Source organism: Salvelinus namaycush, unplaced genomic scaffold (assembly GCF_016432855.1).
Source record: "Salvelinus namaycush isolate Seneca unplaced genomic scaffold, SaNama_1.0 Scaffold226, whole genome shotgun sequence".
Lineage (NCBI taxonomy): Eukaryota > Metazoa > Chordata > Actinopteri > Salmoniformes > Salmonidae > Salvelinus > Salvelinus namaycush.
The window spans coordinates 129,645-156,769 of NW_024059075.1; the positions used below are offsets into that span (position 1 = coordinate 129,645).

At 43.6% G+C, this 27,125-nt stretch overlaps 2 protein-coding genes and 1 non-coding gene across 3 annotated transcripts in view; 1 reads left to right on the top strand and 2 right to left on the bottom strand.

The window, feature by feature from the left end:
- Window positions 1–6,231, bottom strand: part of ccdc33 (coiled-coil domain containing 33) — a 37,098-nt gene extending 30,867 nt beyond the window's left edge. The window contains exons 1-2 of the mRNA XM_038984281.1: window positions 6,217–6,231; window positions 5,807–6,085 (exon numbers count right to left, since the gene is read on the bottom strand). Coding sequence (XP_038840209.1) covers window positions 5,807–6,085; window positions 6,217–6,231 — 294 coding nt within the window. The remainder of the gene's footprint in view (window positions 1–5,806; window positions 6,086–6,216) is intronic.
- rab11a (RAB11a, member RAS oncogene family) lies at window positions 1,880–24,710 on the bottom strand. The gene is made up of 5 exons (XM_038984283.1): window positions 24,529–24,710; window positions 15,145–15,340; window positions 11,050–11,243; window positions 8,557–8,637; window positions 1,880–7,172 (listed from the first exon to the last, which is right to left on the bottom strand). Exons 1-5 carry the CDS (start codon window positions 24,566–24,568, stop codon window positions 7,036–7,038), a joined length of 648 nt encoding a protein of 215 aa, XP_038840211.1. The 5' UTR covers window positions 24,569–24,710; the 3' UTR covers window positions 1,880–7,035.
- Window positions 24,711–24,940: 230 nt separating this feature from the next.
- trnaq-cug lies at window positions 24,941–25,012 on the top strand. The gene has a single exon. It is a non-coding gene; the product is annotated as a tRNA-Gln (tRNA).
- Window positions 25,013–27,125: the final 2,113 nt, after the last annotated feature.

Consider the following 27,125-nt stretch of genomic DNA (forward strand, 5'->3'; position numbering starts at 1 on the left):
TAGGCTCTATGCATTATACTACTTCCCACATTCTTATAACGTTCGCTCATGGAATGTGCATCAGGGCTCTAGGAAGCTCTTCTTCTACAGTGTTCAGAGGTCCTCAGATCCAGACCTGGGCTAATGTAATGTTATCATTAGTTTATACTTATCAGCAGCAGAACAGTCAGTGAACTGAGGTCTAACTCTGTTAGCACATCACCATGTGTCTTAAGGGCAGTTCTATTGTTCCTGTTCTCAACAATGACCAACAATGTCCACACACTGGCTCCAGCCAGTTATAGGACACCCTGAAGCACTAAAGTCTCGAGGCTAAAAAAAGTAGATTCCGATTTAATCGGCCGTTTTTTATATAAATTTGTAATAAGGACAATTACAACAATACTGATTGAAAACACTTTTATTTTAACTTAATTTAATACATAAATAAAATCAATTTAGCCTCAAATAAATAATGAAGCATGTTCAATTTGGTTTAAATAATGCAAAAACAAAGTGATGGAGAAAAAAGTAAAAGTGCAATATGTGCCATGTAAGAAAGCTAACGTTTCAGTTCCTTGCTCAGAGAACATGAGAACATATGAAAGCTGGTGGTTCCTTTTAACATGAGTCTTCAATATTCCCAGTTAAGAGGTTTTAGGTTGTAGTTATTATAGGAATTATAGGACTATTTCTCTCTATACCATTTGTATTTCATATACCTTTGACTATTGGATGTTCTAAATGGTACTTTAGTATTGCCAGCCTAATCTCAGGAGTTGATAGGCTTAAAGTCATAAACAGCGCTGTGCTTCTAGCATTGCTAAGAGCTGCTGGCACACGCAGTAAAGTGCTGTTTGAATGAATGCTGATGAGCCTGCTGCTGCCTACCACCGCTCAGTCAGACTGCTCTGTCAAATCAGACTTCATTTCGAAAACAAAACGTTTATTCTTTCAGTGAAATACGTAACCGTTCCGTATTTTATCGAACGGGTGGCAACCCTAAGTCTAAATATTGCTGTTACATTGCACAACCTTCAATGTTATGTCATAATTATGTAAAATTCTGGCAAATTAATTACGGTCTTTATTAGGAAGAAACACAGTTCGCAACGAGCCAGGCGGCCCAAACTGCTGCATATACCCTGACTCTGTATACTTCTGTATATTGATTTTAAAAAAGGCATTGATGTTTATGGCTAGGTACATTGGTGCAACGAATGTGCTTTTTTCGCAAATGCGCTTTTGTTAAATCATCACCGGTTTGGCAAAGTTGAAGTAGGCTGTGATTCGATGATAAATTAACAGGCACCGCTTTGATTATATGCAACGCAGGACAAGCTAGATAAACTAGTAATATCATCAACCATGTGTAGTTAACTAGTGATTACGTGAAGATTGATTGTTTATTATAAGAAAAGTTTAATGCTAGCTAGCAACTTACCTTGGCTCCTTGCTGCACTCGCGTAACCGGTAGTCCAGCCTGCCACGCAGGTTCTTCGTGGATTGCAATGTAATCGGCGTCCAAAAAAAGTCCGATTACCGATTGTTATGAAAACTTGAAAGATTGGCCCTAATTAAATCGTCCGTGCCGATTAAAATTTATCGACCTCTACTCCCCACTCCAAGTTTACGTCAGTATGATGATTATTATATTATATGTATATATATATATATACAAATATATCCATATTTGGGCATAAAGGTGTTTCCACCTCCATTTCTCACATAATGAATTTTACCGACACAAAAAAAAGATCCCACGATGTCGAACAAACAAATGATCTGTCAGCATTTCTAAAATCGTACTGACACTTCCTGTTTCCATCACAGATGTGGTGAGATTTTTATTTTTATTTTTTTTAAATACGGTATGACTTTACTGCATACAAACTGAATGGACCTTTTAACTCCGAGGTAAGTTTATTTATTAATTGTAATTAGTGGACACACAGAGAGAACAGTTTAATTATAAACAAAACAAATAAGAAATAACAAACAACAACAAAAAATCACAGTACAGCATGAATGAAAAAATAAAAACAGTGGTGCTGAGGCATAAATATGAAAAGATCATTGACATAATTAAATCACACAACAGCAATAGTTAAGGGGACTACATAGACCGAGCAAAGCTAGCCTGCTCCAAAGTAGTGTATTACATAGAGAATAGGATGCCCTTTGTGACACAGAATTCTGTAACCCTGCCAGACACACACAGGGACCCGTGTCCCAAGTGGCACCCTATCCACTAATAAAAAAGTGCACTACTTTCAACCCCTATGGAAAAAGGGTGCCATTTGACCACTACAGAGTAGTGTTCAGCAGGCCACACCACACCACATGTTTTCCAACAGGAAAATATACATTAGTGTTTGTTATTGGACTACTAGTCCTGGTAGTCTCTCCCTGTTTCAGTCAGTTTTCTTCTGTTAGGTGCCTAATGAACACACCCCAGGTCATCACAGTACGATACAAGGCTGCAGTCATTCCCGGACAGGTAGTGGTGTCAGGGGCCTAAACATTCAGGTCGTTCATGTTACAGCGCACCACCAGTCATGGTGGTCCATAATAGCATATCAATATATATAGCATGCTAATTCATTATCATGGAAGCAGTGCAGACTCATTTGTAGCGATCTACATTTGATAGATTGGTTGTTTTAAATTCAGTGCAAAACAGACACTATTTTATGTGAAGTGGGTTATTAATGACGTTAATCTGGGATAACTCCAGACACTGGGTAATTAATGACGTTAATCTGGTCTGACTCCAGACACTGGGTTATTAATGACGTTAATCTGGGATAACTCCAGACACTGGGTTATTAAGGACGTTAATCTGGGATAACTCCAGACACTGGGTTATTAATGACGTTAATCTGGTTTAAATCCAGACACTGGGTAATTAATGACGTTAATCTGGTTTAAATCCAGACAGTGGGTTATTAATTACGTTAATCTGGTTTAAATCCAGACACTGGGTTGTTAATGACGTTAATCTGGTTTAAATCCAGACAGTGGGTTATTAATGACGTTAATCTGGTTTAAATCCAGACACTGGGTTGTTAATGACGTTAATCTGGTTTAAATCCAGACACTGGGTTATTAATGACGTTAATCTGGTCTAACTCCAGACACTGGGTTATTAATTACGTTAATCTGGTCTGACTCCAGACACTGGGTTATTAATGACGTTAATCTGGTCTGACTCCAGACACTGGGTAATTAATGACGTTAATCTGGTCTGACTCCAGACACTGGGTTATTAATGACGTTAATCTGGTCTGACTCCAGACACTGGGTTATTAATGACGTTAATCTGGTCTGACTCCAGACACTGGGTTATTAATGACGTTAATCTGGTCTGACTCCAGACACTGGGTAATTAATGACGTTAATCTGGTCTGACTCCAGACACTGGCTCCTACCCACACTACTATTACCCTGTAGACCAGTCTTGCTGTAGGCCGTGGTAAATGGTGTGATCTGCTTGACACGAGTTGCTTGGAGGGAACTGCAGCGGTCCTTGGCTACCTGCCAACCACCCTAATCACACGTACATTTTTAAGGGTAGGAACCTGTCCTGTCCACTAGAGATAGGTGAGCTGGGCTTGAAGAGAACGGGAGGTGGCATCTGAAAACTATCAACAGACCAACCAACAAGTCATTCTACAATAAAGGCACTGAATCAAGTCACTACTCAGTACTCAAAGCATTAGGCACTGAAACAAGTCACTACTCTCTCTTTCTGCTAACCCTGCTAACCATGCTAACCATGCTAACCCTGCTAACCCTGCTAACCCTGCTAACCCTGCTAACCCTGCTAACCATGTCTTAGGGTTAGCAGAAAGCAGGGTTGGGTTCAACTCCATTTCAATATCAGTCAATTCAGAAAGTAAACCAAATTCCAATTCCACATTTTCCTCATTGAAAAGAAAAAAAAGAGAATAGGAATTGGAATTGAAATCTCAGTTAACTTCCTAGAATTGACGCCAACCCTTACTAGACCAACGCTCTAACCACTAGGCTACCCTGCCGCCCCTGGCAAAAAGCATGGTTAAAACAAAACAGTCTAATGAACGAGTCTGAACAGACACTGTGTAATGAATCAGTCTGAACAGACACTGTGTTAGGGAGCATTATAGCATTACTACCACTGATCCCTAGCCTATCACCATTAGCATTATAGCATTACTACCACTGATCCCTAGCCTATCACCATTAGCATTATAGCATTACTACCACCGATCCCTAGCCTATCACCATTAGCATTATAGCATTACTACCACTGATCCCTAGCCTATCACCATTAGCATTATAGCATTACTACCACTGATCCCTAGCCTATCACCATTAGCATTATAGCATTACTACCACTGATCCCTAGCCTATCACCATTAGCATTATAGCATTACTACCACTGATCCCTAGCCTAACACCATTAGCATTACTACCACTGATCCCTAGCCTATCACCATTAGCATTATAGCATTACTACCACTGATCCCTAGCCTATCATCATCAGCATTACTACCACTGATCCCTGGCCTATCACCATTAGCATTACTACCACTGATCCCTAGCCCAGCATCATTAGCATTACTACCACTGATCCCTAGCCCAGCATCATTAGCATTACTACCACTGATCCCTAGCCTATCACCATTAGCATTACTACCACTGATCCCTAGCCCATCATCATTACTACCACTGATCCCTAGCCTATCATCATTAGCATTACTACCACTGATCCCTAGCCTATCACCATTAGCATTATAGCATTACTACCACTGATCCCTAGCCTATCACCATTAGCATTATAGCATTACTACCACTGATCCCTAGCCTATCACCATTAGCATTACTACCACTGATCCCTAGCCTATCACCATTAGCATTATAGCATTACTACCACTGATCCCTAGCCTATCACCATTAGCATTATAGCATTACTACCACTGATCCCTAGCCTATCATCATCAGCATTACTACCACTGATCCCTGGCCTATCACCATTAGCATTACTACCACTGATCCCTAGCCCAGCATCATTAGCATTACTACCACTGATCCCTAGCCCAGCATCATTAGCATTACTACCACTGATCCCTAGCCTATCACCATTAGCATTACTACCACTGATCCCTAGCCCATCATCATTACTACCACTGATCCCTAGCCTATCATCATTAGCATTACTACCACTGATCCCTAGCCTATCACCATTAGCATTATAGCATTACTACCACTGATCCCTAGCCTATCACCATTAGCATTATAGCATTACTACCACTGATCCCTAGCCTATCACCATTAGCATTACTACCACTGATCCCTGGCCTATCACCATTAGCATTATAGCATTACTACCACTGATCCCTAGCCTATCACCATTAGCATTATAGCATTACTAGCACAGCGAGAGGACATTGTCTAGTTACGCAGCACACCACCAGGCTCCCAAATGGTCCCTTAAGCTATTCCTTTTATAGTGCACTACTACTGGTTAGGGTAAGGGCTCTGGTTAATAGTAGTGCACTATATTAGGGAATAGGGAGCCATTTGGGATTCACAACAGTCAGCCAGGGTAATGAGAGTACCGTGCAGTCAATTTGAAGCTTTACAGGTGAACAAAACAAACCTCACATTATTTAATAAAATAACACCTAAAAACAAAAAAAACAGTAAAATCATATATTAAGACATGTCTGTGAAAATTCGTCCAGCGTTTGTCTGATTATTAAAACGTTGCTATATAATAATATAAAAGACGGCAGAAAGAAAAAGCTGTGTAGTCCTGACGGGGGATCCTTAAGGAACCAACAGGCTCAGACACAGCTGTATAGTCCTGACGGGGGATCCTTAAGGAACCAACAGGCTCAGACACAGCTGTATAGTCCTGACGGGGGATCCTTAAGGAACCAACAGGCTCAGACACAGCTGTATAGTCCTGACGGGGGATCCTTAAGGAACCAACAGGCTCAGACACAGCTGTATAGTCCTGACGGGGGATCCTTAAGGAACCAACAGGCTCAGACACAGCTGTATAGTCCTGACGGGGGATCCTTAAGGAACCAACAGGCTCAGACACAGCTGTATAGTCCTGACGGGGGATCCTTAAGGAACCAACAGGCTCAGACACAGCTGTATAGTCCTGACGGGGGATCCTTAAGGAACCAACAGGCTCAGACACAGCTGCACCCTAATTATACACCCTTTTATCAAAGTGTTCACTTGCACACTTCCCATCATGGATTTAGGCTTAACAACGGTGGAAAGAAACTCCCTTCTGCCAATAATTACAATCTAATGCTTTTAAATCCATGACATGGAGTGTGCAAGACAAGTGCACACTTTGGAGGCAGCCTCAACTCTGCAGTATAGATCCTAGAGCCTGGCCACGCAGCTGTGTCTCAGACTAGAGCCTGGCCACGCAGCTGTGTCTCAGACTAGAGCCTGGCCACGCAGCTGTGTCTCAGACTAGAGCCTGGCCACGCAGCTGTGTCTCAGACTAGAGCCTGGCCACGCAGCTGTGTCTCAGACTAGAGCCTGGCCACGCAGCTGTGTCTCAGACTAGAGCCTGGCCACGCAGCTGTGTCTCAGACTAGAGCCTGGCCACGCAGCTGTGTCTCAGACTAGAGCCTGGCCACGCAGCTGTGTCTCAGTCTAGAGCCTGGCCACGCAGCTGTGTCTCAGTCTAGAGCCTGGCCACGCAGCTGTGTCTCAGTCTAGAGCCTGGCCACGCAGCTGTGTCTCAGTCTAGAGCCTGGCCACGCAGCTGTGTCTCAGACTAGAGCCTGGCCACGCAGCTGTGTCTCAGACTAGAGCCTGGCCACGCAGCTGTGTCTCAGACTAGAGCCTGGCCACGCAGCTGTGTCTCAGTCTAGAGCCTGGCCACGCAGCTGTGTCTCAGACTAGAGCCTGGCCACGCAGCTGTGTCTCAGACTAGAGCCTGGCCACGCAGCTGTCTCAGACAGACAGGACCAAAGCAGTCTTTTAGAAGGGGGTTTGGGGTCGGGGGTCAGGGGGTAGCAGGTGGTACTGGCGATGCTGTTAGATGCTCTGACAACATTGCATCTTTGGTTTATTCTCCGTCGGCTGCACCTGGATGTTGACCACGTTGTTGCTAGGCGACATGTTGTTGTCTTGCCGGTCTGACATCTGTTTCTGAGACACGATGCGATAGATTTCTGCAAGGAGGGAGGGGGGGATGTGGAAGAAGGGAGAGAGGAAGAGAAGAGAGACAGGAGGGAGAGAGAGAGAAGGACAGAGAGACAGGAGGGAGAGAGACGGACAGGAGGGAGAGAGAGAGACGGACAGGAGGGAGAGAGAGAGACGGACAGGAGGGAGAGAGAGAGACGGACAGGAGGGAGAGAGAGACAGGAGGGAGAGAGGGGGAGAGAGAGGGGGAGAGAGAGGGGGAGAGGGAGGGGGAGAGAGAGGGACAGGAGGGAGAGAGAGAGAGAGAGATTACCATGTTACTGCAGTACTTTACTCCCAGTTTAAACAGGAAATGATCTAGCACAATCACCAGATAGAGCCGGATAGCATTCCCTTTGAAACATTGGTTGGCCACAGGCATGGCAGGGGCCACAGGAAGGGAGATGATCACCAGCAGAGCAGTGGCCCGAGGCTCCTATTCAGAGCAGTGGCCCGAGGCTCCTATTCAGAGCAGTGGCCCGAGGCTCCTATTCAGAGCAGTGGCCCGAGGCTCCTATTCAGAGCAGTGGCCCGAGGCTCCTATTCAGAGCAGTGGCCCGAGGCTCCTATTCAGAGCAGTGGACCGAGGCCTCTATTCAGAGCAGTGGCCCGAGGCTCCTATTCAGAGCAGTGGACCGAGGCAATTCAGGAAGCTCATCTGGTCCTCAGTTGTGATTAGGTATTCAGGAAGCTCATCTGGTCCTCAGTTGTGATTAGGTATTCAGGAAGCCCACCTGGTCCTCAGTTGTGATTAGGTATTCAGGAAGCTCATTTGGCCACCGGAACTCAGTTGTGATTAGGTATTCAGGAAGCCCACCTGGTCCTCAGTTGTGATTAGGTATTCAGGAAGCCCACCTGGTCCTCAGTTGTGATTAGGTATTCAGGAAGCCCACCTGGTCCTCAGTTGTGATTAGGTATTCAGGAAGCCCACCTGGTCCTCAGTCGTGATTAGGTATTCAGGAAGCCCACCTGGTCCTCAGTCGTGATTAGGTATTCAGGAAGCCCACCTGGTCCTCAGTCGTGATTAGGTATTCAGGAAGCCCACCTGGTCCTCAGTTGTGATTAGGTATTCAGGAAGCCCACCTGGTCCTCAGTCGTGATTAGGTATTCAGGAAGCCCACCTGGTCCTCAGTCGTGATTAGGTATTCAGGAAGCCCACCTGGTCCTCAGTTGTGATTAGGTATTCAGGAAGCGCATCTGTCCCCTGATGCGGCGGAGATGATCACCCTAACACACAACCACTGGCCTCTTCTCTCATTCTCTGGCCTGTGTTAAACCCTGTGCCATGATACATTATAGCCCATTTAAAATATAATGACTGTATTAAATCTTATAGAAAACAGTCAATGCACAGACAGACAGAGGACCACTCACCAGTCAGAATGGTCTGGAAGGATGTCTCCACGTTAGTAGAATCCAGGGCTGAAGTCTCCAGGAAAGACAAGCCGTTCTTCTCTGAGGAACAGAGGGAAACATTAAACCATGTCAATCACTACTGTGTTAAGGTCTCCCCCGCGACGCCACAGAGACGTCTCCCCCGCGACGCCACAGAGACGTCTCCCCCGCGACGCCACAGAGACGTCTCCCAGTGACATGATACCCGATCCCTGACAGCCAGACCCCCGATCCCTGACAGCCAGACCCCCGATCCCTGACAGCCAGACCACGGATCCCTGACAGCCAGACCCCGGATCCCTGACAGCCAGACCCCCGATCCCTGACAGCCACTCACGAGAAAGGAAAAGGTGAACGCCACTACTCCTAGGCCTCCTTATGTGGGAGTTGGGAGGCATGGTTGGTACTAGCCTGATACCAGACCTGCACAAATACATCTGAAACCAGACCAGGTTGGTTCTGAAACCAGACCAGGTTGGTTCTGTCCTGACCTGCACAAATAGATCTGAAACCAGACCAGGTTGGTTCTGAAACCAGACCAGGTTGGATCTGAAACCAGACCAGGTTGGATCTGAAACCAGACCAGGTTGGATCTGAAACCAGACCAGGTTGGATCTGAAACCAGACCAGGTTGGTTCTGAAACCAGACCAGGTTGGTTCTGAAACCAGACCAGGTTGGTTCTGAAACCAGACCAGGTTGGTTCTGAAACCAGACCAGGTTGGTTCTGTCCTGACCTGAACAAATACATCTGAAACCAGACCAGGTTGGTTCTGAAACCAGACCAGGTTGGTTCTGAACTGACCTGAACAAATACATCAGAAACCAGACCAGATTGGTTCTGAACTGACCTGAACAAATACATCTGAAACCAGACCAGGTTGGATCTGAACTGACCTGAACAAATACATCTGAAACCAGACCAGGTTGGTTCTGAAACCAGACCAGGTTGGTTCTGAAACCAGACCAGGTTGGTTCTGAAACCAGACCAGGTTGGTTCTGAAACCAGACCAGGTTGGTTCTGTCCTGACCTGAACAAATACATCTGAAACCAGACCAGGTTGGTTCTGAAACCAGACCAGGTTGGTTCTGAACTGACCTGAACAAATACATCAGAAACCAGACCAGATTGGTTCTGAAACCAGACCAGGTTGGTTCTGAACTGACCTGAACAAATACATCTGAAACCAGACCAGGTTGGATCTGAACTGACCTGAACAAATACATCTGAAACCAGACCAGGTTGGTTCTGAAACCAGACCAGGTTGGTTCTGAAACCAGACCAGGTTGGTTCTGAAACCAGACCAGGTTGGTTCTGTCCTGACCTGAACAAATAAATCTGAAACCAGACCAGGTTGGTTCTGAAACCAGACCAGGTTGGTTCTGAAACCAGACCAGGTTGGTTCTGTCCTGACCTGAACAAATACATCTGAAACCAGACCAGGTTGGTTCTGAAACCAGACCAGGTTGGTTCTGAACTGACCTCCACAAATACATCTGAAACCAGACCAGGTTGGTTCTGTACTGACCTGAACAAATACATCTGAAACCAGACCAGGATGGTTCTGAAACCAGACCAGGTTGGTTCTGAACTGACCTGAACAAATACATCTGAAACCAGACCAGGTTGGTTCTGAAACCAGACCAGGTTGGATCTGAAACCAGACCAGGTTGGATCTGAACTGACCTGAACAAATACATCTGAAACCAGACCAGGTTGGTTCTGAAACCAGACCAGGTTGGTTCTGAACTGACCTGAACAAATACATCTGAAACCAGACCAGGTTGGATCTGAAACCAGACCAGGTTGGTTCTGAAACCAGACCAGGTTGGTTCTGTCCTGACCTGAACAAATACATCTGAAACCAGACCAGGTTGGTTCTGAAACCAGACCAGGTTGGTTCTGAAACCAGACCAGGTTGGTTCTGAAACCAGACCAGGTTGGTTCTGTCCTGACCTGAACAAATAGATCTGAAACCAGACCAGGTTGGTTCTGAAACCAGACCAGGTTGGTTCTGAAACCAGACCAGGTTGGTTCTGTCCTGACCTGAACAAATACATCTGAAACCAGACCAGGTTGGTTCTGAAACCAGACCAGGTTGGTTCTGTACTGACCTGAACAAATACATCTGAAACCAGACCAGGATGGTTCTGAAACCAGACCAGGTTGGTTCTGAACTGACCTGAACAAATACATCTGAAACCAGACCAGGTTGGTTCTGAAACCAGACCAGGTTGGTTCTGAAACCAGACCAGGTTGGTTCTGAACTGTTCTGAACTGACCTCGTGCTTCTACACCTGCATTGCTTGCTGTTTGGGGTTTTAGGCTGGGTTTCTGTACAGCACTTCGAGATATTAGCTGATGTACGAAGGGCTATATAAAATAAACTTGATTGATTGATTGACCTCCCCAAATACATCTGAAACCAGACCAGGTTGGTTCTGAAACCAGACCAGGTTGGTTCTGTACTGACCCGCGAACGCCCGTGCCCCGTCGGTGGGCACAGCCCTGAGGTGACGCAGGTCACTCTTGTTGCCGACCAGCATAATAACGATGTTGGTGTCAGCATGGTCTCTCAGCTCCTTCAGCCAACGCTCCACGCTTTCATAGGTCAGGTGCTTGGCGATGTCATAGACCAGAAGAGCCCCCACGGCACCACGGTAATACCTGTGGACCAGAGGAGACAGCTCAAATCAAATTCGATTGGTCACATACATCTAGCAGTTAGGAGCAAACAAACGTGCCATGCTTTCTAGAAGAGCTGTTCATTTTGATGGTCAGTTACATGTGATAGAATCATAGAATGTGTAATACCTGACGATATAGATCAGTGTTTAATAACTTAACCCTCTCTATGTTAGGTAGACTGGTTCATTCTGATACTACGTTATTAAAATACTACATTATTAAATTACTACGTTATTAAAATACTACATTATTAAAATACTACATTATTAAAATACTACGTTATTAAAATACTACGTTATTAAAATACTGATCTATGTTAGGTAGACTGGTTTATTCTGATACCAGGTTATTAAAATACTACGTTATTAAAATACTACATTATTAAAATACTACGATATTAAAATACTACGTTATTAAAATACTACGTTATTAAAATACTACATTATTAAATACTGATCTATGTTAGGTAGACTGGTTCATTCTGATACTACGTTATTAAAATACTACATTATTAAAATACTACGTTATTAAAATACTACGTTGTTAAAATACTACGTTATTAAATACTGATCTATGTTAGGTAGACTGGTTTATTCTGAAACTACGTTATTAAAATACTACATTATTAAAATACTACGTTATTAAAATACTACGATATTAAATACTGATCTATGTTAGGTAGACTGGTTTATTCTGAAACTACGTTATTAAAATACTAATCTATGTTAGGTAGACTGGTTTATTCTGATACCAGGTTATTAAAATACTACGTTATTAAAATACTACATTATTAAAATACTACGATATTAAAATACTACGTTATTAAAATACTACGTTATTAAAATACTACATTATTAAATACTGATCTATGTTAGGTAGACTGGTTTATTCTGATACCAGGTTATTAAAATACTACGTTATTAAAATACTACATTATTAAAATACTACATTATTAAAATACTACATTATTAAAATACTACGTTATTAAATACTGATCTATGTTAGGTAGACTGGTTTATTCTGATACTACATTATCAAATTACTACATTATTAAAATACTACGTTATTAAAATACTGAGGATGGTCAGGGGGCCGGAACATAATTATCAATCATTTGTAGACTTGACCGCAAGAAGCCGAAAAAACGGATAAAACATCTGACTAAAACATAATAATTTCAAACCTTCCTTACATTTGTATATGATCACATACTGTACATCTATCTATTATACATGGGATTACTTTGGAACAGATTAACAAAATGTAATACAATTGCTGGTGTTTTTACAGTATTTGATGTCCAAAAATAACCCTGGTGTATGTACTGTGACTGTAAATGATGTACAGTATGTACAGTACAAGACAAAAGTTTGGACACACCTACACACTACAGCTATCAGATCAGAGCCATAGGGGAGACTAGACATCTACCACTATCAGATTAGAGCCATAAGGGAGACTAGACATCTACCACCCCACTACCGCTATCAGATTAGAGCAATAAGGGAGACTAGACATCTACCACCCCACTACCACTATCAGATTAGAGCAATAAGGGAGACTAGACATCTACCACCCCACTACCACTATCAGATTAGAGCCATAAGGGAGACTAGACATCTACCACTATCACTATCAGATTAGAGCCATAAGGGAGACTAGACATCTACCACTATCAGATTAGAGCCATAAGGGAGACTAGACATCTACCACTATCAGATTAGAGCCATAAGGGAGACTAGACATCTACCACCCCACTACCACTATCAGATTAGAGCAATAAGGGAGACTAGACATCTACCACTATCAGATTAGAGCCATAAGGGAGACTAGACATCTACCACCCCACTACCACTATCAGATTAGAGCCATAAGGGAGTCTAGACATCTACCACCCCACTACCACTATCAGATTAGAGCCATAAGGGAGACTAGACATCTACCACTATCAGATTAGAGCCATAAGGGAGACTAGACATCTACCACTATCAGATTAGAGCCATAAGGGAGACTAGACATCTACCACTATCAGATTAGAGCCATAAAGGAGACTAGACATCTACCACCCCACTACCACTATCAAATTAGAGCCATAAAGGAGACTAGACATCTACCACCCCACTACCACTATCAGATTAGAGCCATAAGGGAGACTAGACATCTACCACCCCACTACCACTATCAGATTAGAGCCATAGGGGAGACTAGACATCTACCACCCCACTACCACTATCAGATTAGAGCAATAAGGGAGACTAGACATCTACCACTATCAGATTAGAGCCATAAGGGAGACTAGACATCTACCACCCCACTACCACTATCAGATTAGAGCCATAAGGGAGACTAGACATCTACCACCCCACTACCACTATCAGATTAGAGCCATAAGGGAGACTAGACATCTACCACCCCACTACCACTATCAGATTAGAGCCATAAAGGAGACTAGACATCTACCACCCCACTACCACTATCAGATTAGAGCCATAAGGGAGACTAGACATCTACCACCCCACTACCACTATCAGATTAGAGCCATAAAGTAGACTAGACATCTACCACCCCACTACCACTATCAGATTAGAGCCATAAAGGAGACTAGACATCTACCACCCCACTACCACTATCAGATTAGAGCAATAAGGGAGTCTAGACATCTACCACCCCACTACCACTATCAGATTAGAGCCATAAGGGAGTCTAGACATCTACCAACCCACTACCACTATCAGATTAGAGCCATAAGGGAGACTAGACATCTACCACCCCACTACCACTATCAGATTAGAGCCATAAGGGAGACTAGACATCTACCACCCCACTACCACTATCAGATTAGAGCCATAAGGGAGACTAGACATCTACCAACCCACTACCACTATCAGATTAGAGCCATAAAGGAGACTAGACATCTACCACTATCAGATTAGAGCCATAAAGGAGACTAGACATCTACCACCCCACTACCACTATCAAATTAGAGCCATAAAGGAGACTAGACATCTACCACCCCACTACCACTATCAGATTAGAGCCATAGGGGAGACTAGACATCTACCACCCCACTACCACTATCAGATTAGAGCAATAAGGGAGACTAGACATCTACCACCCCACTACCACTATCAGATTAGAGCCATAAGGGAGACTAGACATCTACCACCCCACTACCACTATCAGATTAGAGCCATAAGGGAGACTAGACATCTACCACCCCACTACCACTATCAGATTAGAGCCATAAGGGAGTCTAGACATCTACCACCCCACTACCACTATCAGATTAGAGCCATAAGGGAGACTAGACATCTACTACCCCACTACCACTATCAGATTAGAGCCATAAAGTAGAATAGACATCTACCACCCCACTACCACTATCAGATTAGAGCCATAAAGGAGACTAGACATCTACCACCCCACTACCACTATCAGATTAGAGCCATAAGGGAGTCTAGACATCTACCACCCCACTACCACTATCAGATTAGAGCCATAAGGGAGTCTAGACATCTACCACTATCAGATTAGAGCCATAAGGGAGACTAGACATCTACCACCCCACTACCACTATCAGATTAGAGCCATAAGGGAGACTAGACATCTACCAACCCACTACCACTATCAGATTAGAGCCATAAAGGAGACTAGACATCTACCACCCCACTACCACTATCAGATTAGAGCCATAAAGGAGACTAGACATCTACCACTATCAGATTAGAGCCATAGGGGAGACTAGACATCTATCAGATTAGGCTAAACTGTTTTAACATTTCAATCAGGGACTGATGCTTAACAGTGAATCATTACATCCCTAGAATGTGTGTGTGTGTGTGTGTGTGTGTGTGTGTGCACCATCACCAGAGAGACTCACGCTGATGTAATAGCCCGGTATCTCTCCTGGCCAGCTGTGTCCCAGATCTGAGCCTTCACGGTCTTCCCATCCACCTGGATACTGCGGGTGGCAAACTCCACCCCGATGGTGCTCTTACTCTCCAGGTTAAACTCATTCCGGGTGAAACGAGACAACAGGTTACTCTTCCCCACACCAGAGTCTCCTATCAACACCACTGGGCCAGAGAGAGAGAGACAGGTTAGAGAGTCTCCTATCAACACCACTGGGCCAGAGAGAGAGAGAGAGAGACAGGTTAGAGAGTCTCCTATCAACACCACTGGGCCAGAGAGAGAGAGAGAGACAGGTTAGAGAGTCTCCTATCAACACCACTGGGCCAGAGAGAGAGAGAGAGACAGGTTAGAGAGTCTCCTATCAACACCACTGGGCCAGAGAGAGAGAGAGAGACAGGTTAGAGAGTCTCCTATCAACACCACTGGGCCAGAGAGAGAGAGAGAGACAGGTTAGAGAGTCTCCTATCAACACCACTGGGCCAGAGAGAGAGAGAGAGACAGGTTAGAGAGTCTCCTATCAACACCACTGGGCCAGAGAGAGAGAGAGAGACAGGTTAGAGAGTCTCCTATCAACACCACTGGGCCAGAGAGAGAGAGACAGGTTAGAGAGTCTCCTATCAACACCACTGGGCCAGAGAGAGAGAGACAGGTTAGAGAGTCTCCTATCAACACCACTGGGCCAGAGAGAGAGAGACAGGTTAGAGAGTCTCCTATCAACAGTCACATGCGCCAAATACAACAGGTGTAGTGGACCTCACAGTGAAATGCTGAATACAACAGGTGTAGTGGACCTCACAGTGAAATGCTGAATACAACAGGTGTAGTGGACCTCACAGTGAAAAGCTGAATACAACAGGTGTAGTAGACCTCACAGTGAAATGCTGAATACAACAGGTGTAGTAGACCTTACAGTGAAATGCTGAATACAACAGGTGTAGTAGACCTCACAGTGAAATGCTGAATACAACAGGTGTAGTAGACCTCACAGTGAAATGCTGAATACAACAGGTGTAGTAGACCTTACAGTGAAATGCTGAATACAACAGGTGTAGTAGACCTCACGGTGAAATGCTCAATACAACAGGTGTAGTAGACCTCACGGTGAAATGCTCAATACAACAGGTGTAGTAGACCTCACAGTGAAATGCTGAATACAACAGGTGTAGTAGACCTCACAGTGAAATGCTGAATACAACAGGTGTAGTAGACCTCACAGTGAAATGCTGAATACAACAGGTGTAGTAGACCTCACAGTGAAATGCTGAATACAACAGGTGTAGTAGACCTCACAGTGAAATGCTGAATACAACAGGTGTAGTAGACCTCACGGTGAAATGCTCAATACAACAGGTGTAGTAGACCTCACGGTGAAATGCTGAATACAACAGGTGTAGTAGACCTCACAGTGAAATGCTGAATACAACAGGTGTAGTAGACCTCACAGTGAAATGCTGAATACAACAGGTGTAGTAGACCTCACAGTGAAATGCTGAATACAACAGGTGTAGTAGACCTCACAGTGAAATGCTGAATACAACAGGTGTAGTAGACCTCACAGTGAAATGCTGAATACAACAGGTGTAGTAGACCTCACAGTGAAATGCTGAATACAACAGGTGTAGTAGACCTCACAGTGAAATGCTGAATACAACAGGTGTAGTAGACCTTACAGTGAAATGCTGAATACAACAGGTGTAGTAGACCTCACAGTGAAATGCCGAATACAACAGGTGTAGTAGACCTCACAGTGAAATGCCGAATACAACAGGTGTAGTAGACCTCACAGTGAAATGCCGAATACAACAGGTGTAGTAGACCTTACAGTGAAATGCCGAATACAACAGGTGTAGTAGACCTCACAGTGAAATGCCGAATACAACAGGTGTAGTAGACCTCACAGTGAAATGCCGAATACAACAGGTGTAGTAGACCTCACAGTGAAATGCCGAATACAACAGGTGTAGTAGACCTCACAGTGAAATGCCGAATACAACAGGTGTAGTAGACCTCACAGTGAAATGCCGAATACAACAGGTGTAGTAGACCTCACAGTGAAATGCCGAATACAACAGGTGTAGTAGACCTCACAGTGAAATGCCGAATACAACAGGTGTAGTAGACCTCACAGTGAAATGCCGAATACAACAGGTGTAGTAGACCTCACAGTGAAATGCCGAATACAACAGGTGTAGTAGACCTCACAGTGAAATGCCGAATACAACAGGTGTAGTAGACCTCACAGTGAAATGCCTGAATACAACAGGTGTAGTAGACCTCACAGTGAAATGCTGAATACAACAGGTGTAGTAGACCTCACAGTGAAATGCTGAATACAACAGGTGTAGTAGACCTCACAGTGAAATGCTGAATACAACAGGTGTAGTAGACCTCACAGTGAAATGCTGAATACAACAGGTGTAGTAGACCTCACAGTGAAATGCTGAATACAACAGGTGTAGTAGACCTCACAGTGAAATACTGAATACAACAGGTGTAGTAGACCTCACAGTGAAATACTGAATACAACAGGTGTAGTAGACCTCACAGTGAAATACTGAATACAACAGGTGTAGTAGACCTCACAGTGAAATACTGAATACAACAGGTGTAGTAGACCTCACAGTGAAATACTGAATACAACAGGTGTAGTAGACCTCACAGTGAAATGCTGAATACAACAGGTGTAGTAGACCTCACAGTGAAATGCTGAATACAACAGGTGTAGTAGACCTCACAGTGAAATGCTGAATACAACAGGTGTAGTAGACCTCACAGTGAAATGCTGAATACAACAGGTGTAGTAGACCTCACAGTGAAATGCTGAATACAACAGGTGTAGTAGACCTCACAGTGAAATGCTGAATACAACAGGTGTAGTAGACCTCACAGTGAAATGCTGAATACAACAGGTGTAGTAGACCTCACAGTGAAATGCTGAATACAACAGGTGTAGTAGACCTCACAGTGAAATGCTGAATACAACAGGTGTAGTAGACCTCACAGTGAAATGCTGAATACAACAGGTGTAGTAGACCTCACAGTGAAATGCTGAATACAACAGGTGTAGTAGACCTCACAGTGAAATGCTGAATACAACAGGTGTAGTAGACCTCACAGTGAAATGCTGAATACAACAGGTGTAGTAGACCTCACAGTGAAATGCTGAATACAACAGGTGTAGTAGACCTCACAGTGAAATGCTGAATACAACAGGTGTAGTAGACCTTACAGTGAAATGCTGAATACAACAGGTGTAGTAGACCTTACAGTGAAATGCTGAATACAACAGGTGTAGTAGACCTTACAGTGAAATGCTGAATACAACAGGTGTAGTAGACCTTACAGTGAAATGCTGAATACAACAGGTGTAGACCTCACAGTGAAATGCTGAATACAACAGGTGTAGTAGACCTCACAGTGAAATGCTGAATACAACAGGTGTAGTAGACCTCACAGTGAAATGCTGAATACAACAGGTGTAGTAGACCTCACAGTGAAATGCTAAATACAACAGGTGTAGTAGACCTCACAGTGAAATGCTGAATACAACAGGTGTAGTAGACCTCACAGTGAAATGCTGAATACAACAGGTGTAGTAGACCTCACAGTGAAATGCTGAATACAACAGGTGTAGTAGACCTCAGTGAAATGCTGAATACAACAGGTGTAGTAGACCTTACAGTGAAATGCTGAATACAACAGGTGTAGTAGACCTTACAGTGAAATGCTGAATACAACAGGTGTAGTAGACCTTACAGTGAAATGCTGAATACAACAGGTGTAGTAGACCTCACAGTGAAATGCCGAATACAACAGGTGTAGTAGACCTCACAGTGAAATGCCGAATACAACAGGTGTAGTAGACCTCACAGTGAAATGCCGAATACAACAGGTGTAGTAGACCTCACAGTGAAATGCTGAATGCAACAGGTGTAGTAGACCTCACAGTGAAATGCCGAATACAACAGGTGTAGTAGACCTCACAGTGAAATGCCGAATACAACAGGTGTAGTAGACCTTACAGTGAAATGCTGAATACAACAGGTGTAGTAGACCTCACAGTGAAATGCTGAATGCAACAGGTGTAGTAGACCTCACAGTGAAATGCTGAATACAACAGGTGTAGTAGACCTTACAGTGAAATGCTGAATGCAACAGGTGTAGTAGACCTTACAGTGAAATGCTGAATGCAACAGGTGTAGTAGACCTCACAGTGAAATGCTGAATGCAACAGGTGTAGTAGACCTCACAGTGAAATGCTGAATACAACAGGTGTAGTAGACCTCACAGTGAAATGCTGAATACAACAGGTGTAGTAGACCTCACAGTGAAATGCTGAATACAACAGGTGTAGTAGACCTCACAGTGAAATGCTGAATACAACAGGTGTAGTAGACCTCACAGTGAAATGCTGAATACAACAGGTGTAGTAGACCTCACAGTGAAATGCTGAATACAACAGGTGTAGTAGACCTCACAGTGAAATGCTGAATACAACAGGTGTAGTAGACCTCACAGTGAAATGCTGAATACAACAGGTGTAGTAGACCTCACAGTGAAATGCTGAATACAACAGGTGTAGTAGACCTCACAGTGAAATGCTGAATACAACAGGTGTAGTAGACCTCACAGTGAAATGCTGAATACAACAGGTGTAGTAGACCTCACAGTGAAATGCTGAATACAACAGGTGTAGTAGACCTCACAGTGAAATGCTGAATACAACAGGTGTAGTAGACCTTACAGTGAAATGCTGAATACAACAGGTGTAGTAGACCTTACAGTGAAATGCTGAATACAACAGGTGTAGTAGACCTCACAGTGAAATGCTGAATACAACAGGTGTAGTAGACCTTACAGTGAAATGCTGAATACAACAGGTGTAGTAGACCTCACAGTGAAATGCTGAATACAACAGGTGTAGTAGACCTCACAGTGAAATGCTGAATACAACAGGTGTAGTAGACCTCACAGTGAAATGCTGAATACAACAGGTGTAGTAGACCTCACAGTGAAATGCTGAATACAACAGGTGTAGTAGACCTCACAGTGAAATGCTGAATACAACAGGTGTAGTAGACCTTACAGTGAAATGCTGAATACAACAGGTGTAGTAGACCTTACAGTGAAATGCTGAATACAACAGGTGTAGTAGACCTTACAGTGAAATGCTGAATACAACAGGTGTAGTAGACCTTACAGTGAAATGCTGAATACAACAGGTGTAGTAGACCTTACAGTGAAAACCAACAATGTCATTTTAAGATGAGTGTTAATAAAGTATTTACTCAAATAAAACTGAAGTAAAAAATAAATAAAGCAACAACTTTATTAATCCACTCAGGGACAATCATTGATTGATTACAAATATCAATGTCCTCTATATATACACACAGTAGCAGTCAACAGTTGGACACACCTACTCATTCCAGGGTTTTCTTTATTTGCACTATTTTCTACATTGTAGAACGATAGTGAAGATGCATATTACACAACCTCCAGGCGGCTTAGTGCGACTATCACTTGTTCTTCAACAGCACACTGACCCAACACACCTCCAGGCTGTGTAAGGGCTATTTGACCAAGAAGGAGAGTGATGGGAGTGCTGCATCAGATGACCTGGCCTCCACAATCACCCGACCTCAACCCAATTGAGATGGTTTGGGATGAGTTGGACCGCAGAGTGAAAGGAAAAGCAGTATATGTGGGAACTCCTTCAAGACTCTTGGAAAAGCATTCCAGGTAAAGCTGGTTGAGAGAATGCCAAGAGTGTGCCAAGCTGTCATCAAGGCACAGGGTGGCTACTTTGAAGAATCTAAAATATATTTTGATTTGTTTAACACTTTTTGGGTTACTACATGATTCCATGTGTTATTTCATAGTTTTGATGTCTTCACTAGTATTCTACAATGTAGAAAATAGTCAAAAATAAAGAAAAACCCTGGAATGAGTAGGTGTGTCCAAACTTGACTGGTACTGTACATACAGGCAGTACACAAACATGCGTTACAATCCACCCCATTAAATACACACAAAACAATCACCCCATTAAACACACAAAAACAATCCACCCCATTAAACACACACAAAAACAATCCACCCCATTAAAACACACAAAAACAATCCACCCCATTAAAACACACAGAAACAATCCACCCCATTAAAACACACAGAAACAATCCACCCCATTAAAACACACAGAAACAATCCACCCCATTAAAACACACAGAAACAATCCACCCCATTAAAACACACAGAAACAATCCACCCCATTAAAACACAGAAACAATCCACCCCATTAAAACACACAGAAACAATCCACCCCATTAAAACACACAGAAACAATCCACCCCATTAAAACACACAGAAACAATCCACCCCATTAAACACACAGAAACAATCCACCCCATTAAACACACAGAAACAATCCACCCCATTAAACACACAGAAACAATCCACCCCATTAAAACACACAGAAACAATCCACCCCATTAAACACACACAGAAACAATCCACCCCATTAAAACACACAGAAACAATCCACCCCATTAAAACACACAGAAACAATCCACCCCATTAAAACACACAGAAACAATCCACCCCATTAAACACACAGAAACAATGTGCTATGTGAAGATTGTCATCGTATGCTGACTGCTACCAAGCAGGCTCCATACATTATGATGTAGAACAGGAAGCAGAATAGGCTCCATACATTATAATGTAGAACAGGAAGCAGAATAGGCTCTATGCATTATGATGTAGAACAGGAAGCAGAATAGGCTCTATGCATTATGATGTAGAACAGGAAGCAGAATAGGCTCTATGCATTATGATGTAGAACAGGAAGCAGAATAGGCTCCATACATTATGATGTAGAACAGGAAGCAGAATAGGCTCTATGCATTATGATGTAAAACAGGAAGCAGAATAGGCTCTATGCATTATGATGTAGAACAGGAAGCAGAATAGGCTCTATGCATTATGATGTAAAACAGGAAGCAGAATAGGCTCTATGCATTATGATGTAGAACAGGAAGCAGAATAGGCTCTATGCATTATGATGTAGAACAGGAAGCAGAATAGGCTCTATGCATTATGATATAAAACAGGAAGCAGAATAGGCTCTATGCATTATGATGTAAAACAGGAAGCAGAATAGGCTCTATGCATTATGATGTAGAACAGGAAGCAGAATAGGCTCTATGCATTATAATGTAGAACAGGAAGCAGAATAGGCTCTATGCATTATAATGTAGAACAGGAAGCAGAATAGGCTCTATGCATTATGATGTAGAACAGGAAGCAGAATAGGCTCTATGCATTATACTACTTCCCACATTCTTATAACGTTCGGTCATGGAATGTGCATCAGGGCTCTAGGAAGCTCTTCTTCTACAGTGTTCAGAGGTCCTCAGATCCAGACCTGGGCTAATGTAATATTATCATTAGTTTATACTTACCAGCAGTAGAACAGTCAGTGAACTGAGGTCTAACTCTGTTAGCACATCACCATGTGTCTTAAGGGCAGTTCTATTGTTCCTGTTCTCAACAATGACCAACAATGTTCACACACTGGCTCCAGCCAGTTATCGGACACCCTGAAGCACTAAAGTCTCGAGGCGAATTCAAATTGTAGAACAGTGGCCCAAACACGCAACAAGTCAATGAGAGATGAACGCTGATACCCACCATGAGCATTGATGAATAAGGTGTGTTTGTTGTAGAGGTTGTAGAAGCTGATACCGATTAAAATCGGCCGATTTTTATATATACATGTAATAATGACAATTACAACAATACTGAATGAACACATTTATTTTAACTTAATATAATACCTAAATAAAATCAATTTAGTCTCAAATAAACAATGAAACATGTTCATTTTGGTTTAAATAATGCAAAAACAAAGTGATGGAGAAGAAAGTAAAAGTGCAATATGTGCCATGTAAGAAAGCTAACGTTTAAGTTCCTTGCTCAGAGAACATATGTAAGCTGGTGGTTCCTTTTAACATGAGTCTTCAATATTCCCAGTTAAGAGGTTTTAGGTTGTAGTTATTATAGGACTATTTCTCTCTATACCATTTGTATTTCATATACCTTTGGCTATTGGATGTTCTTATAGGTACTTTAGTATTGCCAGCCTAATCTCGGGAGTTGATAGGCTTGAAGTCATAAACAGCGCTATGCTTCAAGCTGCACTTGCGTAACAGGTAGTCGGCCTGCCACGCAGGTTCCTCATGGATTGCAATGTAATCAGCGTCCAAAAAAGGCCGAATACCGATTATTATATAAACTTGAAATCGGCCCTAATCGGTCGACCTCTAGTTTGTTGGGCTATATGTGTGGTATATCGGTCATCATGAGCTTTGATGAATAAGGTGTGTTTGTTGGACTATATGTGTGGTATACCGGTCATACAGAAGTGAGTCATAAGTACACAGCCTGTAGCTACATCCGCAGTTCCATCGTTTGCGACTACTGACACGCATTCCTCTGTGCTTGACATCTCAACGTTTATCCTCAGTCGATAACATGCGCTGACTAGACATGGACTAAGGCCTAGCCTATATTCCAGGTTAAACGCCATAAAATAAGGTCTACAATTCAGTGGTATGACATTCTCGTGCTTGAGATCATAAATGCTGAATTGAAATGCTGAGAGTCACATTCCTCCAGTGAGGTAAGGCCATGGTCCATGGCCCTAGTAATTACTCCACAATGGGAAGAATCCATTTTATCATGTCACGATGATAATGTTGTTGTGTTTTAAGCAACGGTCTTTCACAAGTACGATATAGTAGATATCTAGCTACCTAAAGCGGTATTTTGTAGACATGTCTAATGTAAGAAAACATTTAAATGAATGACATCACATAACGTTATTAAAAAGGTAGCTGGAGCAACTAGCTATGGTTTCAGTAACTAAGTTGTGGTCATTTGAACAAGTCGCTGGTTATCTAGCTAGCTGCTGAGGATGTTTAGCTATCTGGTTATTTCCTGACGGTACCGCACTGAAATTGAGGAATTTAGTTAGCTAGCTAGCCGACAAAATGATCAGCAGCTGTATGTTAGCATTATTAAGGAATATCAAAATTATAGCCTCGTATTGTACGCCTGTTTCATTACAATATGTTTTATACAATCATATCCAGACGCACTCATTTTAGTTCATAAGATATCAAGCTGACGTTAACTTTGCTGCGAATGTGTAGCTAGCTAATTTATCTAGCGGCTAACTAGATTAGCATCGAGCGCTACCAAAGCCTGGCGACCACTAGTACTAGCTAGCTCGTATGAAACCATGATGAAGTTACATTTTATGGACAGGTAACGTTTGGCATAGATGTACCTTTGAACAAGTAATCATACTCGTCATCTCTGTTCCCCATCCTGAATCAAAATGAAGGCGAGGTTTCGATCCAATTGGCACCGTCCCTTTTTTCTTTCCTTCCTTCCTCGGTCCTATCCCGCCTGGTACTGCAATGCACTGTCTTTAACGGTATCTGTTGCACCTCGAACCTAGTCAGTTTTAACAAGCTAGTTAGCATCCAACCGCTATATAAAACGCCCACTTCCGGATCGAGCTGTTGGTATTTGATAACACGTCTCACTTTCTTTGATGTTAAATGAAATACATCTATTGAATACATTTATATATTATGGCAAAGTTGTTTTTTCATGACAGCCAACTAATCATGGACAATGGGAGAAATAATCTGTGTAATACATACTAATATGTTATAGATCCTGAGTTTCTACACGGTTCTATGGTGTAATGGTTAGCACTCAGGACTCTGAATCCTGCGATCCGAGTTCAAATCTCGGTAGGACCTATGTTTTTTGAGTTTCTTAGCTGTGACTCAAAACAGTGGCAGACTTCTCGATTATAAGGAGTAGATGGAATTTTCTGTTTAAAAGAGGCCGTCTGCAGTTGCTACATCCATTTATTTGTGGATTTATGAATGAATATGTAGCCATTGATTCTTGAATAATCTAAATGGCTCATGCATTGTTTTATGCCGCGTTCAAGTGATAGTCTGAACTAGGAAACTCGGAAATGTGCGACATGCTAACTGGTTAGAGTTATACACGAGCCGCGTTTAACAAATACACTACATGACCAAAAGTATGTGGTCACCTGCTCATCGAACATCTCATTCCAAAAATCATGGGCATTAATGTGTAGTTGGTCCCGCCTTTGCTGCTATAACAGCCTCCACTCTTCAGGGAAGGCTTTCCACTAGATGCTGGAACATTGTTGCAGGGACATTGCTTCCAATCAGCCACAAGAGCATGAGTGAAGTTGGGCACTGATGTTGGGCGATTAGGCCTGGCTTGCAGTCACCGTTCCAATTCATCCCAAAGGTGTTCGATGGGGATGAGGTCAGTGCTCTGCAGACCAATCAAATTCTTCATCCAGCGCAAGACCATTATTCCTCCTCCACCAAACTTTACAGTTAGCCCTATGCATTCTGACAGGTAACGTTCTCCTGGCATCTGCCAAACCCAGATTAGTCCGTCGGACTGCTAGATGGTGAAGCGTGATTCATCACTCCAGAGAACGCGTTTCCACTGCTCCAGAGTCCACTGGCGGCGAGCTTTACACCAATCCAGCCTACGCTTGGCATTGTGCATGGTGATCTTAGGCTTGTATGCGGCTGCTCGGCCATGGAAACCCATTTCATGAAGCTCCCGACGAACAGTTATTGTGCAGAAGTTGCTTCCAGAGGCAGTTTGGAACTCGGTAGTGAGTGTTGCAACCGAGGACATAAGACTTTACGTGCTGCGTGCTTCAGCACTCGGCGGTCTCGTTCTGTGAGCTTGTGTGGTCTACCACTTCGAGGCTGAGCCGTTGTTACTCCTAGACGTTTCCACTTCACTATAACAGCACTTACAGTTAAATGGGGAAGCTCTAGCAGGGCAGACGTTTATGGTCATGTTGCATCTCTGTGTAGGAGGGTGATTCCCCGATGTGTGCAAGAGGTCATGGGATAGAGGATTGTGTAGTTTCGGTGGATAAAGTTGTGTGTGTCTGTAGGGGAGCTCATGTTACTGGGGATCGGAAGTGTTCGGTGAGAGAGAGGCAGGTTGAGGTGGCCAGGGTGTCGTATGCAGAGGCAGTGAAGAAAGTGGAGGAGGATGGGTCAAGGGTGAGGGGATCCTCAGTTTGTGCTTACTGGGGTGTAGCCTACCTTTCCAGCCCCAATGGAATGTTATGAATGCCCATCCATGTGGTAGGCCCATCCATGTGGTAGGCCCATCCATGTGGTAGGCCCATCCATGTGGTAGGCCCATCCATGTGGTAGACCCATCCATGTGGTAGACCCATCCATGTGGTAGACCCATCCATGTGGTAGGCCCATCCATGTGGTAGACCCATCCATGTGGTAGGCCCATCCATGTGGTAGACCCATCCATGTGGTAGACCCATCCATGTGGTAGACCCATCCATGTGGTAGACCCATCCATGTGGTAGGCCCATCCATGTGGTAGGCCCATCCATGTGGTAGACCCATCCATGTGGTAGGCCCATCCATGTGGTAGGACCATCCATGTGGTAGGCCCATCCATGTGGTAGGCCCATCCATGTGGTAGGCCCATCCATGTGGTAGACCCATCCATGTGGTAGGCCCATCCATGTGGTAGACCCATCCATGTGGTAGGCCCATCCATGTGGTAGGCCCATCCATGCGGTAGACCCATCCATGCGGTAGGCCCATCCATGCGGTAGGCCCATCCATGTGGTAGACCCATCCATGTGGTAGGCCCATCCATGTGGTAGACCCATCCATGTGGTAGACCCATCCACGTGGTAGGCCCATCCACGTGGTAGGCCCATCCATGTGGTAGACCCATCCATGTGGTAGACCCATCCATGTGGTAGACCCATCCATGTGGTAGACCCATCCATGTGGTAGACCCATCCACGTGGTAGGCCCATCCACG

What these genes read in the sequence shown, in the direction of transcription:
- rab11a (XM_038984283.1), bottom strand. Translation starts at nt 24,568, where the DNA reads ATGGGGAACAGAGATGACGAGTATGATTACTTGTTCAAAG. An exon ending in TACCGGGCTATTACATCAGC is followed by an intron (nt 11,244 to 15,144) that starts GTGAGTCTCTCT and finishes TCTGGTCCACAG; the next exon opens with GTATTACCGTGGTGCCGTGG. An exon ending in CGGGGCACGGGCGTTCGCGG is followed by an intron (nt 8,638 to 11,049) that starts GTCAGTACAGAA and finishes TCTGTTCCTCAG; the next exon opens with AGAAGAACGGCTTGTCTTTC.